General features: G+C 39.1%; 1 protein-coding gene across 7 annotated transcripts in view; it reads left to right on the top strand.

Moving 5' to 3' along the window:
• TRAPPC9 (trafficking protein particle complex subunit 9) overlaps window positions 1–13,319 on the top strand; it is a 547,275-nt gene that overhangs the window by 23,430 nt on the left and 510,526 nt on the right. For 6 of the 7 annotated variants that reach the window (XM_077847376.1, XM_077847380.1, XM_077847377.1 and 3 more), the window contains exon 5: window positions 5,332–5,358. The exons of the other annotated variant lie outside the window; for it this stretch is intronic. In XM_077847376.1, coding sequence (XP_077703502.1) covers window positions 5,332–5,358 — 27 coding nt within the window. The remainder of the gene's footprint in view (window positions 1–5,331; window positions 5,359–13,319) is intronic. 7 annotated transcript variants of the gene reach the window in all.

The raw sequence follows: 13,319 nt of genomic DNA, 5'->3' as shown, positions 1-13,319 counted from the left end.
TGAATAATGTTGCTTAATTTATGTGATTGTGAGAATTTGCCACCTTGTCTACAGAGCACCTAGGAGGTGCTCAGGAAACATTTGCTGTCACAAATACCATAGATTATTTAGAAGTATCAGCTTTGTATACTGAACAGAGTGGTTTGTTTCTGATGCATGTTCAGTATGTTTATGCATATCATATAATATGAATATGATTTAAAGTGATATGGATACGGTGACATTCTTCAGTGCAGTATGAAGTTTTGATGAGATTGGTGTCATTCTGGTAAGATGGGGAACAGCCAAATTGCCTTGAGCTAGATAACTTGATTTTTTTGTACAGATGTATATTTTTACAATTCGGAATTCATATCACCATGTAATCATCCACTAAAAGTAACCTTTAAATTACTAGGAATTTGGTCATAGCCAATATATTACAAAAAACTGATGTTGAGCTGTTTTCAGGGAATAAACTTATCTCTTTTGTGAGTGAAGAAAATTTTGCTTTTTTTCTGTACTCTTAATAGGTTAAAAAAGTCAAAATGTTGATTTGACATTGTTACTTTTTTTTTTTAAGACTTTATTCATGAGAGACAGAGAGAGAGGCAGAGACACATGCAGAGGGAGAAGCAGACTCCCTGTAGGGAAGCCCAGTGCTGGACTTGATCCCAGGACCCCAGGATCACACCCTGAGCCAAAGGCAGATGCTCAGTCACTGAGCTACCCAGGCATCCTAACATTGTCACTTTTTAAAAATAGAATAAAAGAGGGGAACTCATGCTGTTTTACTATGTAAATAAACATTTTTGTATTTCAACACAGTTGTATGATTTATACTTACTGGCTCTTTCGGAAGTATTTTGCAGGACACCTAGACTACCTACTATTAGAAAAACACAGATGTGACTTTTATGCATACAGGCTCATAGAACTCTGCTAGGTTTTGGTATAGTGCAAGATGCCAGGACTCGGAGTAGGCTTTGCTACTGAGGGTGGAAGGACGATTCCCTGGGTCTCAGTCTCCCTGAGAATGAAGAGGTTGGACCAGACACCCAAGATCCCTTCTCATTAGGGTTCGTTTCCATGAGCCTATGTCTTGTTTAAGATTCCACATTAAGTGCTGAATACCATCCCTTTCCTACAGCAGAATTTTGTATGTGCTAGCTCAGCTTTTAGTAAGGTCTCCGAGCATCCTATTTTTATAAACCTTACTGATCTTTTCTTAGCATGCAGGCAATTTTTGTTGCACCTTTTCCAGCAACTTGGAAAGATTTTCTGTGGCCATAGGTGGCGCTGTTGTACCTTCGAAAAGTCTTAATTTTCCTGTTTGTGGAAGACTTAACCAGTGTTCCTTTAATTTGTTTTTTTTTGTTTGTTTTGTTTTGTTTAATGCTTCAGAATAGTACACTGTCCATTATGTCTTGGTGTTCCAGTTATATCTTATTTTTCTTCTGTCATCTCAGTGTGAAAATTTCAGGTGTGCTGCGTGAACAATGATGAAATTGGACTTTTCTTCCAATATAATAAACCAGTCAGCCATGATTTCATAAAAGAGTAGAAACAGTCTCTGGAGTGCCTTGAGTCTGAAGAACTGTGAGTTCCCTGATCGCTCATCAGTGAGGAGGTGATTTGGTTGCAGGGACCAAGCCTCATGTTTTATTTTATTTTATTTTTTTATTTTAAAGATCTTATTTATTTATTCTAGACACACACACACACACACACAGAGGCAGAGACACAGGCAGAGGGAGAAGCAGGCTCCATGCAGGGAGCCCAACATGGGACTCAATCCCGGGTCTCCAGGATCATACTCCGGGCTGCAGGCTGCGCCAAACCGCTACACCACCGGGGCTGCCCAAGCCTCATGTTTTGACTTGGGTATAAGTGTGCACGCTGCCATTTAGCCGTGTGAACTTGAGTCAATACTTCCTGAGTTTTCTCCTCATCTGAAAAACAAGGGTGCTCATGTCTGCTTTGGAGAATTGTGAGGATCAGAGAGAAATTATGTAAAGTGTTTAGCACAGTGGTTATCTCATAAAAGAGCTCATGAACTTCAGCTATTATTCTGCACAGAGCCATCATTTTATAGTCTTTGGGGATTACTAAGGGTTTAAAATATGAAATGATGGTTTTATGAAGAAAGATGCAGTTAAGAAATGAGTGAGCTATTTGAGGAGGGTCAGCAGTTCCTGCACTCATGCTTTCGCAGCAGCACAGAGATAGGGCCGTTATGTGGTCACCCAGACCTGTCTGAAGTCACAGAACTTTTTGTCCATTAGCCTATGTTAGGGCTAAAGGGGGCCCAATCATTGCACTCCTATTTTCTCCACCAGCCAACTGGGAGATGAGATGGAAGAGGAGGCAGGTGGAGACAAATGGCCCCTTTATTACTGATAAAGCCCCATTCTCCATGAACTTTAGGGACGCAGGAAAATGGGCAAGTCATACTGTATTCAGAGCTGGAGAGACTCGCTCATCCCAGGGGGCTCTGGGCTGCAGCAGGCCTTCCCAGGAGAGGACCTGCCCCTGTCTTCAGGGTGTAGGAAGCCAAGCACCCTGCAGTGGGCCAGCACCCAGGGAAAGAGAAGGGTTTTCCATATGCAGCTCACCTCCCAAACATCCTGAAGTTGGAAATCATGCCACTTGAGTGAGGAGGACAATCGGGGCACACAGTCAGGAGTGTTTTGGGGAGAGCCCTCCTCATGGAAACCAGAGGAGTGGGGAGGAAGGGGCCCCTTCCCCCTACTTTCCACAAGTTATGGGGTGGAGCAGTAGGGTGCTCCCCAAGAACTTGTAAATGGGAAAACAAGGAAGTAGGAAAGATGATTAGAAGAGAGGTTTGTGAAATCACCTTAATAGTTACCATTTGTTTAGCACTTAGAACGTGCTACACACAATTCTCAGCACTTTACACAAACCGGTGTAATCCTTTCATTCTCACAGCAACCCAGCAGGATAGCCTTGATTATTGTCCCTATTTTGCAGATGTGGAAATTGAGGCACAGCGTAAGCAACCTGACCAAGCTCACAGAGTTAGCAGGTGTCAGAGCAGGGGTCTAAACCCTGGCAGTGTGGCTTGGCTCCCAGAGATTGGCTTCAAGCGATTGGGGGTGTCATCCTGTCTGTAGACCCACGAGGGTCATCTATCCATGAGTCAGGGCTCAGCCAGCCTAGAAAAGGTGGCAGAGGGAGGGTTACATGGGAGTTGACCGTTTTGTCTTGGCTCCTGTCTGTGAGAGGCACCATGATCAGCCTTGATCGCTCATCTACGCAGCAGGTCTGTCTCTAACAGAAATGTCGTCCCAGGTAACCTAGGAAAACCCCTTCCAGCTCTGCTGTGTGCGTGCTCACTGCATAACCTCCTGCCTGAGATTGGGCCTTTGAGGAGAAATTTTTGTGCTGATTTTTGAACTATGATATTTTGGTCTGACTGATAATTATGCCTTCTATTACATTGATAAGTTCAACTTCCACTTTTCTTATATTATTAGTCTTCTGGTATTGGTTAATGTGAAAATCAGTCCATTGGAGCCTGGTGATGCCGATAATCAAATTTCCGAGCACGTCAAGGTACTTCACCCCTTAGAGACCTGGCTGGAGGACACCCTTTCTGCCACTGTGTGATTTCTTCAGACAGCACCCATTATTTCCCCACCCCTCACACACCTAAGACAAGAGGCCTCCTGAGTAGGCCAGATAACGGACAGCAAAGTACATGTGCTCCTCTTCCCAATCAGAAACTATTAAGTGCCTAGAAATGAGCTAATAAAAGGCTGCCAGGAAGTCTAATTAGATGTTAAAGTCCATTTGGTAAAAAGCTGTCCATTTTTGGCAGCTGAGCTTTTCCTTTGCTGTTTGAAAAAACTATCTAGGCCATGTGGCTTACCGACTCCTATTGGATTAGATGAAGGGAATTTAAAAGGCAGAAGAGGGTTGTTTCAGGCAGTCCGTCCACACCAGTGAGAAGTGATAGTCGGCTGCCTGTGTGAGACACGAGACGAAGATTTTTACACATTGAATAAGAGAACTTTAAAAGCTCTGCAATCGGAGTGCACTTGGTATGGGGCCCAGTTCATCACTAGATGTGCTGAGAGGTCAAATAATTGATGATGATGATAATGACTCTGAGCAGAGGCAGAAAAAAGCTCCAGTCACATTCCTTATTTCACAGATGTGGCACTGTGTAGTATATTTGACCAGGTTTTTCACTGAACAGAAAGTTTCTAGGGTTATCTGGAAACCCCAAATTCTCCAAGGGTCCACACAGCTGAATGTCCCCTCGGGGCAGATCTATCCACTCTGTCACAGGGCATGGCAGCATGGGCAGTGTAATGGTGGGATGTTCCTGGCTCCTCTGACTGGTCTCATCAGTGGTGCGGCTTAATCATCCCTGTCTACGCAGGGCTGCTCTGAGGATCACACGCAGTGGCTCTCAAGCATTCTGCTTGGTGTGTAGTTGGTATTCAATAGAAAGCACCTGTTTGTTTATTATACTCACAGCTTCTATGTTACAGTGATTTTTATTTGTCTGCCTTTAAATATAGACATTGCAATGCAGAAAATAGCTCATAATAGGATTATGGGACTTATTCTCTATATAAATATGCTATTTCAATAAGAATGCCTGTCATTGGGACATACCTTTTTGAATCTTGCTAACATGCTTAAAAATGATCCTAACTAATAATAAACACAAGTCTTGGAACCAGTACTTTTTAAGGTGTGTTTTGCCATCATGGGAAATTACGCTCTACAGAGAAGGCTAATTGGATCTCATTGATATTTGGGCCATTTAGCAGATGATTGAGGTTTTCAAAGCTTCTTGATAATAATGAATTTAACTGTTTTGTACCTTCTAAAAGTTGGAAATCCTTAGTTTGTGAAGCATCCAGTAATTCAGTGAGTGTGTTAGTGTGAGATTTCAGGAGAGTGGAGCTAAATTCCGTATGACCTGCCAGTAACTTTGCCCTCATTCCAAGCTGTGGGCATATATTTGCACAAACAAATTACTATTCCTTTGTCATTTGGCTTAGCTGTGGGAATAAGCAATTCTCATACTTGATTAAGGAGAGTGGAGGAACATGCGCTTGGAGGGTGGGAGGGCAGGAGTCAAGAGGCCCTCCACAGTTTGTTTAGAGTACTAGTAATGGCAGCTGTTCTTTCGTTCCTTCTAAAGCAAAAAGGCACTGAACATGTGACATACTGTCACTCAGAATTGCATTTCTGATCAGATACAAGTGCCTCAGACTTTGCAAGGCGATGTGAATCATGAAATGTGATTAGTAGTTGTCTTTGAAAGAAGTTTTGTTTTTCAAATAAAAGACCATAATCTGTTCTTTCTTCCAGGGGCACAAGAAGTTCTCATTGATCCAGGTACATGATCTATGTGCTTAGTTTCTTTTGGTTCCTTTTTTTAAGTGCTTGTTTCATGGTGGTGTGAATGAATGGTTAAAATTTCTGGATTGTGATCTTTGGAACATTCTGATTTAAGTAACTTTAAATCAGAACTGTTAAAAACCTGATTATTGTTTAGTCCTTGTTTGATGGGGCACCCTATTGATTTATGTTGTCTGTTGAAGAGGGAAATTCTTCTTCCAGCATGGTTAAGTGAATGATTTGCAATGATTTAAAATTCTTTGAATGCATTGAGCATGCTTGTCCAGTTAATTTTGAATTTGTTCATAGTAATGACCTCTCTGATTTTGTGATTGTGACCTCTCAATATGAATTTGAATTCTTTACTGTATTTTGTATATGTGTTCTTAACAGAAAGGAATTTTGTATGTTTTCCAGAGGTGGGTTTTCCTTTCTTAATTTCTGTAATTAATATAGCAAAATCTCTTTTGTTGCAGTGCCTAATTATTTCATAATGAGCTCTGTTATTTTCTGGGTTAATTAGAATCAATGAAAAAAGGTAAATAAAAAGAAATGAAAACCTTTCTTCTTTTGAAGAATAGAAATCAGATAGTCACATTAATAAATGCTTTGTGACCAGTGCATTTACTTTCATCTCATCATGTATCTCCATTCTTAAATGAAATTGCTTCAGGTTTGCAGTTTTTTCTTCTAACATCTGTGTCAAATTCTTCCTCTAAACTGATGTTTTGTGATAGTTCGTTCCTTCCTTTTCTTTTCTTCCTTTCTTTTGATTTTCCCCCTTAGTTTATTGAGATATAATTGACATACAGTGGTGCTAGTTTCCTATTAGGGTTTATGGAATGTATAGAGGAAAGAAAACAGATGGCTTTGTTTTATTTTCAGGAGACTTGAATTGGTGATGAGAAAATAATTTGGGGATGGGCTGAAGAACTGAAGGACACCCCCTTCCCCCAGCTGAAAGAGATGAACAATTAAGTCGATGTTGGAAGCATTGGTATTTGGCCAATAGAAGTTGCTGAGCCCAATCTGACTAGTTATGCCTGATGGAAAGTACTGAATTTTAGTGTGGTGACCACTACTTGCAGGAGAATTAGATGTTTACACCAAGTAGAAGTAGCTTTGGGCTATCAGAAAATCAGTCGTTTGTTGAGATAAAAAAAATGCATCTTTTTTATTTCTGAAACTTTTCAAAATAAGGTTGAATGGAGATGAAACTGAGTTTAGAGTACTGGGCGTGGTCTGCGGGCTTTGTTTTATGGGGATGTGTGGGGATCCTGCTGTATAGGTTGAAGCTGGCAGGAAAGGACCCGGAAACCAGCATTGAGTGTCTAAGGGCATCTTCTGTAGCTGTTCCAAATTAAAAAAACATGGACTTGATCTTTGTTCTCGAGGGAGAGCAAGTAGAACATTGAGGTTCTGTTCTCCCTGTACCTTCTAGTTCCTGCCACTTGTGCCTTCTGGCCTCTGCTCATGGGAGCTTTGGTGCCAGGGCTGACTACAGCCTCTTCCTCACTTACAAAGGTCTGATCTTTCAGGTCTTGGTCTTGAGGGAGTTCAGAGCAAGTCTCCCCAAACTGTGCCTCTTTGACATGTGGACTCTTTTGAGCTGAAGACAACTGAAACTCTGTAGGATCAAGAGAAACTTTTGTCCCTCTCTTAGTGACCTAGAAGAATCTCAGTTTGGTATCTTTCCCAGAATAAGAGTTATTAGTGGAGATAAATTTTATTTGAATGACCCATCTATATGCAGGGCATGTATCTAATTACCAAACATGTGCTTTTCTTCTTATTGCCCTGTGAATTGTGGCCCTCCCCTTTAAAACCTCAGACCTATCCCATTCCTTGGTTCAGGGGGCATAGATCCCTCATTTTATCTGTCTTTGTACTACCTCTCATGTATGTGGGGTTCCCAAATGTATGAAATTAAATGGGATTTTCTGTTAAGTTGTGTCATGTCAATTTAAACCTTGGACCATCCAGAAGAACATTTGAAGGGTAGAGGAAAAATTTTCCTCTGCAACAGTTTCTTTTCTGCTTTTTAAACCCTGACAAATACGTTGGTAGGGAATCACTCCATAACTCCTAGAAGCAAAGTGGTATGGTTCTCCTTAGTCTCTAAATCTGAACAGTGAACATTTTCTCCAAGGTTATAAAATCGTTTAGCTCCCTAGAAAACCACGTGAAGTTATGACAAAACTACATCACTTCCATTTAATTTTTGAAATCCAAATATACTATTCAGATATACTATTTGAAGCAACCTCTTTCAGATTTTTTTTTTCCTGCTCACTTTTCCTACAACTATTTTGAAGGCCAGAAGGAAAAGAGTTTGATAGTCTTTGGGGGCTTGCCCCAATGTTTAAGAACCAAGTGTCTCCTCTAGTCATTACTAGCAGCTAGGCTTCTGATCTATATTTGAAACAGAATGCTTTGTGGTGTTGAACTGTTTTATTTCTTGTTACTTCTGAATATGTCCTGTCCATTCAGCAACTGTTTCAAGTGAAATGATCTTTTGGCCAATTTCAGTTAATTCAAATTTGCTTTCCCATTTTCATGTTGAAGGGATTTCCTTCTGCCTGAAATAAAAATAAGCAATTTGCAGTTATTGTGTGAAGGCACTGTTCTAAGGTGCTTTTTTTCTTTAACAGTTTTAATACAGTTTACCCCTTTATACAATTCCATGGTTTTTACTATATTCCCAGAGTTGTGCATACATCACCACAGTCAGTCTTAGGACATTTCATACCCTATCAGGAAGTCCCATGCCCCGTAACAATAACTCCTCATTCAGTCTCAGGCAGTCACTCATCTATCTGTGGACTTACCTGTTCTGGACATTTCCTATACGTGGAATCATACAACAATGTGGTCTTTTGTGACTCTTTTCACTTAACATAATGTTTTCAGGATTCATCCATGTTGGGGCATGATTCAATACTTCTTTTTTTTACTGCTGGTAATATTATTCTATATGGATAGACCACTTTTTGTTTACCCATTCATCAGTTGTTGGGCATTTGGGTTGTTTCTACTTTTTGGCTATCATCAGTAATGGTGCTATGAACATTCAACATACAAGTTTTTGTGTGGACATATGTTTTTAGTTCTCTTATGTATAAGCCTAGTAAATGGAATTGCTGGGTCATATGGTAACTCAGTGTTTAACTTTTTGAGGAACTGCCAGCTTGTTCTCCAAAGTGGTTGTACCATTTTATATTCTCATCAGCAGTGTGTGAGAGTTCCAATTTCTCTGTATCCTCGCCAACACCCGTTATTATCTTTTTGAGTGTAGTCATTTACTGAGTGTGAAGTGGTATCTCATCGTAGCTGTGATTCATTTTTCCCTTGGAGCTAATGATGCTGAACATCTTTTCATTGTGCTTATTGACCATTTGTATATTTCTTTGGAAAAATGTCTATTCAGATCCTTTACAAACCATTTTTTTACTTGGGTTATTTGTCTTTTTCTTACTGAGTTGTAACAGATCTTTTTATGTTCTGGATATAGTTTCCCTATCTGATATATGATTTTTAAAAATTTTCTCCTATGTATTGTCTTTTCACTTTCTTGATGGTGACCTTTGAAGCAGAGATGTTTTAAGTTTTGTTGAAGTCCAATTTATCTGTGTTTTCTTAATTGCTCGTGCTTTTGGTGTCATATCTAAGATATAAGGTGTTGTATGTAAACTTTACATATAAAGCAACTTCATTCTTACAAAAATTTTAGGAAATAGTCACTGTTGTTGTCCCTAGTTTATGGATGAGGAAATTGAGATGCAGAAACATTCATTGACTTGCTCAAGTCATGGCAAGTAAGTGGTGATGTGGGGATTTAAACCCATGAGTTTGTCTCCAGCATCTATCCTCTTAACCGCCATACTCTCTTCCTTTCTATAGGAATTATTTATTCAAAACTCTTTGCCTATTTTTCTTACTATGTTTTTTTTTTTTTTTTTCTTCTCATCGGGACCTCATCTCTTTATTTACCTTGCAGAACTTGGTGTAGGTTTATTTAGGTGTAATGTAGGTTGAAGCATTGCTATCAATGAATTTCTGCATTACTCATTACTTTCCAGTGATGATTGTTGTAATTGACCCAAGAAAGTCATGCTTAAAGCTTTTCTGTTCGTCACACTAAAAGTAGAGTCATGACTACAGAACATTCAAAGAAAGCATTTGGTTGATTTCATTTGAAATAGATTGTCAGTCTCCCAGAATAGGGTCATTGTCTTTCTTATATCCATTTTATTTGCTTATAGTGTCTAGATAGTGCCTTTTGTCCAGCATATTAGTTAGAACACAGTGATTGTGTATCATCATCTGTAGTAACAAAGTTTTGACAGCAATATCTGTTGTTTGTTTCACAAGGGAAAGATAATATAGAAATACTTCTCAGATCTGTTTTAAAAGCCTGGAACTTTGAGAAGAGTTCCACAAGCCATACAAAGCTATTTTCACTAATTTTAGATCTATCCTAGACATTTTATGGTTACATAGCAGAGTAAATTCATTAACCAGACTTGACAAGAGAAGTGTAATATTGATTATTTGTCTTAATTAAAATATTCTGCCTCTGTTAAAGTAATTAGTGCTGTGGGTAAACAAAAATAAGCTTGCATTTGTATGCACATGGGGATAGACTTCCTCTCTATTTCTATCTGTTTTTTTGGAACATTTCTGTAGCTTTTCAGCAATGTTCTAACTTTAGAATTCTATTTAAAAAATCATCACTTTGTCTAGTGCAGTTTGTGCTGAGTTTAACCTGTCTTAGGCTCAGAATTCCACTGTTACCTAGGTAAAGATTTTCCTCTCATTATACTGAGTTAGTGTCAGAGTTACAGGAATTGTGATTTCCAGGCCTTTCCTCTCCATATATTTGAAGTTGTTTATCAAATAGGATTTTCTTTCATTTCTTGAGTTTTTATTGTTCAATTAGAATTTTGAAAATGAATTTGTTTTAATATGTTGTGTAAATCTCCCATAGGAACTTCATGTTTTTGTACTTTTATTTTTTTATTATTTATTTATTTTTATAAATTTTTTTTTTTATTTATTATTTATGATAGAGAGAGAGAGAGAGAGGCAGAGACACAGGCAGAGGGAGAAGCAGGCTCCATGCACCGGGAGCCCGACGTGGGATTTGATTCCGGGTCTCCAGGATCGCGCCCTGGGCCAAAGGCAGGCGCCAAACCACTGCGCCACCCAGGGATCCCCTGTTTTTGTACTTTTAAGTTTTTTTTTTTTTTTTGAGATTTTATTAATTTTATTGAGAGACACAGAAAGAGAGGCAGAGACACAGGCAGAGGGAGAAGCAGGCTCCCTGTGGGGAGCCCGATAATGGGACTTGATCCCGGAACCCTGGGATCAGGCCCAGATTAGAAGGCAGCCACTCAACTGCTGATCCACCCAGGTGTTCCAATAATCCTTTTTAATTTTTAATATTGGTAGTAATATCTGTTCTTTCAGCCTTTATTTTATTTTATTTTTTATTTTTTAAGTTAGTTTGTGTATGTATGTGTGTATGTATGTAATCTCTACATCCAACGTGGGGCTCAGACTCACAGCCCTGAGATCAAGAGTCAAATGCTCTTCTGACTGAGCCAGCCAGACACCCTCTTTCAGCCCTGATTTTAGTAATGTGACTCTTCTGTCCTTTTTGGGGGGCATTTTGTCAATTTCATTGATCTTTTTTAAGGAACCAGCTTTTAGTTTTGTAGATTTTTCTCTATTTTTAAAATTATCTCTTTTATTTATTTTTGAGAATAAAGATAATAGTCTTTATTATTTTCTTCCCTTGCTTTGATTTTAGTTTGCAGGTACTTTTTGTAGTTTCTTGGGTTGTTGACTTGAGATCTTTTTCTCTTTTTAAGAGGTATTTGTAGCTATAAATTTCCCTCCAACCACAGCTTTTACTGCATCCCATTTTTGATATATTGTGTTTTTGTTTTCATTTGGCTCAAATTATTTTCTAATTTCCCTTGTCATTTCTTCTTTGACACATTGGCTATTTAGATGTGTGCTATTTAATTTGCAAATATTTGTGAATTCCCCAAATTTCCACCTGTTGTTGATTTCTAATATAATTCTGTTGCAGTTAGAGATCATACTTTGTGTGATTTCAGTTCATTTAAATTTACTGAGATATCGTGTATGATCTAGCATGTTGTCTCTCCTGGAGAATGTTCCATGTATACATATTTGTGAAGAATATGTTTTCTGCTCTCATTGGGTAGAATGTTCTTAGATGTCTGCTAGTTCTCTTTGTTTTTAAAGTCTCCTGTTATTACTTTATTTCTGCTGTAGGATTTTTACCATGTTTCCTCCAACTTCTTTTAGCTGGCTTAAAAACCACAACTCCCTCAATATTTCTTCCTGAGTCACTTTCTCTCTAATTCTTTTGACGGTATAGCTCCAGTTGTATTCCAGGGTTTTAATTTTTTCAGGGAAAAGAAATTAGACCCCTATGCTAGACTTGATTCATGATGAAGAGTGTGGCAGCTTTCATGGTGTCACTTTCATCATAGTGCCCCTATGGTGGCTTTTTTTTTTTTTTTTAAGATTTATTTATTTATTTACGATACAGAGAGAGAGAGAGAGGCAGAGAAACAGGAGGAAGGAGAAGCAGGCTCCATGCCGGGAGCCTGACGTGGGACTTGATCCCGGGACTCCAGGATCGCGCCCTGGGCCAAAGGCGCTAAACCGCTGAGCCACCCAGGGATCCCCACAATGGTGGCTTTTTCATTGTACTGTGTACTGCTGTGATACCACATTCTCATTGCCTAGCCCAGTGGCTGGCTTGCTGAAGGAACACAGTGTGTGTTTTGAGTGAAAGAATGACTATTCTGCTTGTGGCTTATGATCTTAGTCTGTAATTTGTCTTCCCCAATTTCATCTGTATTCCCAAATGTGTATATTTCACAGTACTTATGTTTATGAAAACACATATTATTTGTTTGTTTAAATTAAGATGTTTTTAGGATTTATGTATGTATGCATATGTATTTTCAAGTAACCTCTATGCCCAGTGTGGGGCTTGAAATCATGACCCTGAGATGAAGAGTTGCATGCTCTACTGACTGAGCCAGCCAGGTCCCCATATATCCTTTTTTTCTTTTTTTTTAATTTTTATTTATTCATGAGAGACACACAGAGAGAAACAGAGACACAGGCAGAGGGAGAAGCAGGCTCCATGCAGGGAGCCCGATGCGGGTCTCGATCCCAGGACCCTGGGATCACACCGTGAGCCAAAGGCAGATGCTCAATCACTGAGTCACCCAGGTGCGCCGCTCCCCCACATCCTATTTTTAATAGACTTGTTCCGTGATTGAGTTTACCAGAATTTTAATTTTTTTAATCTTTTGATTTTAAATAACTTTAAATTTCCAAAAAATTCAAGCTTCAAGAATGGTGTAAAGAACTCTGGTATATCTTCATCCAGATCCATCATGTATCATTTGCTTTATTATTTGAACTCTGTGTATTTACATACAGTTTTTAGGGCCATTTGAGAGTAGGTTAAAGACCTGAGGCCCCTTCCCTGAACACCTAAGTGTGTGTTTCCTAAGGATGAGATCATTTACATAGTATGATGATTAAAATCAGGAAATTTAAAACTGATAGAATTCCTTTATCTCTTCAATTCTACTAAGTACCTCAGTGCAGCAGTTCTATTTCTAGAACTAGGATTCAGCTCAGGATCACACATTGCTTTTAGTTTCCACATTATTTAGTAATATTTAATCTGGTATAGTTTCTCAGCTTCCCTGTGTCTTTTGTGATGCCGATATTTCTGAAGAATACCAACTATTTATTTTATAGAATATTCCTCAGCTTGGGTTTCCCTGCAGTTGCTTCATGATTATGATGTTATGCATTTTGCTAGAGTGGCGGATGCAGAATAAGGGAAGCTATGCATTATATCAGGAAGCGCGTGAGGCTGGTTTGTCCCATTATTG

Source organism: Canis aureus, chromosome 14 (genome assembly GCF_053574225.1).
Source record: "Canis aureus isolate CA01 chromosome 14, VMU_Caureus_v.1.0, whole genome shotgun sequence".
NCBI lineage: Eukaryota > Metazoa > Chordata > Mammalia > Carnivora > Canidae > Canis > Canis aureus.
The sequence above is the reverse complement of the archived record's forward strand: the minus strand, read 5'-3'. Positions and strand labels throughout refer to the sequence as shown.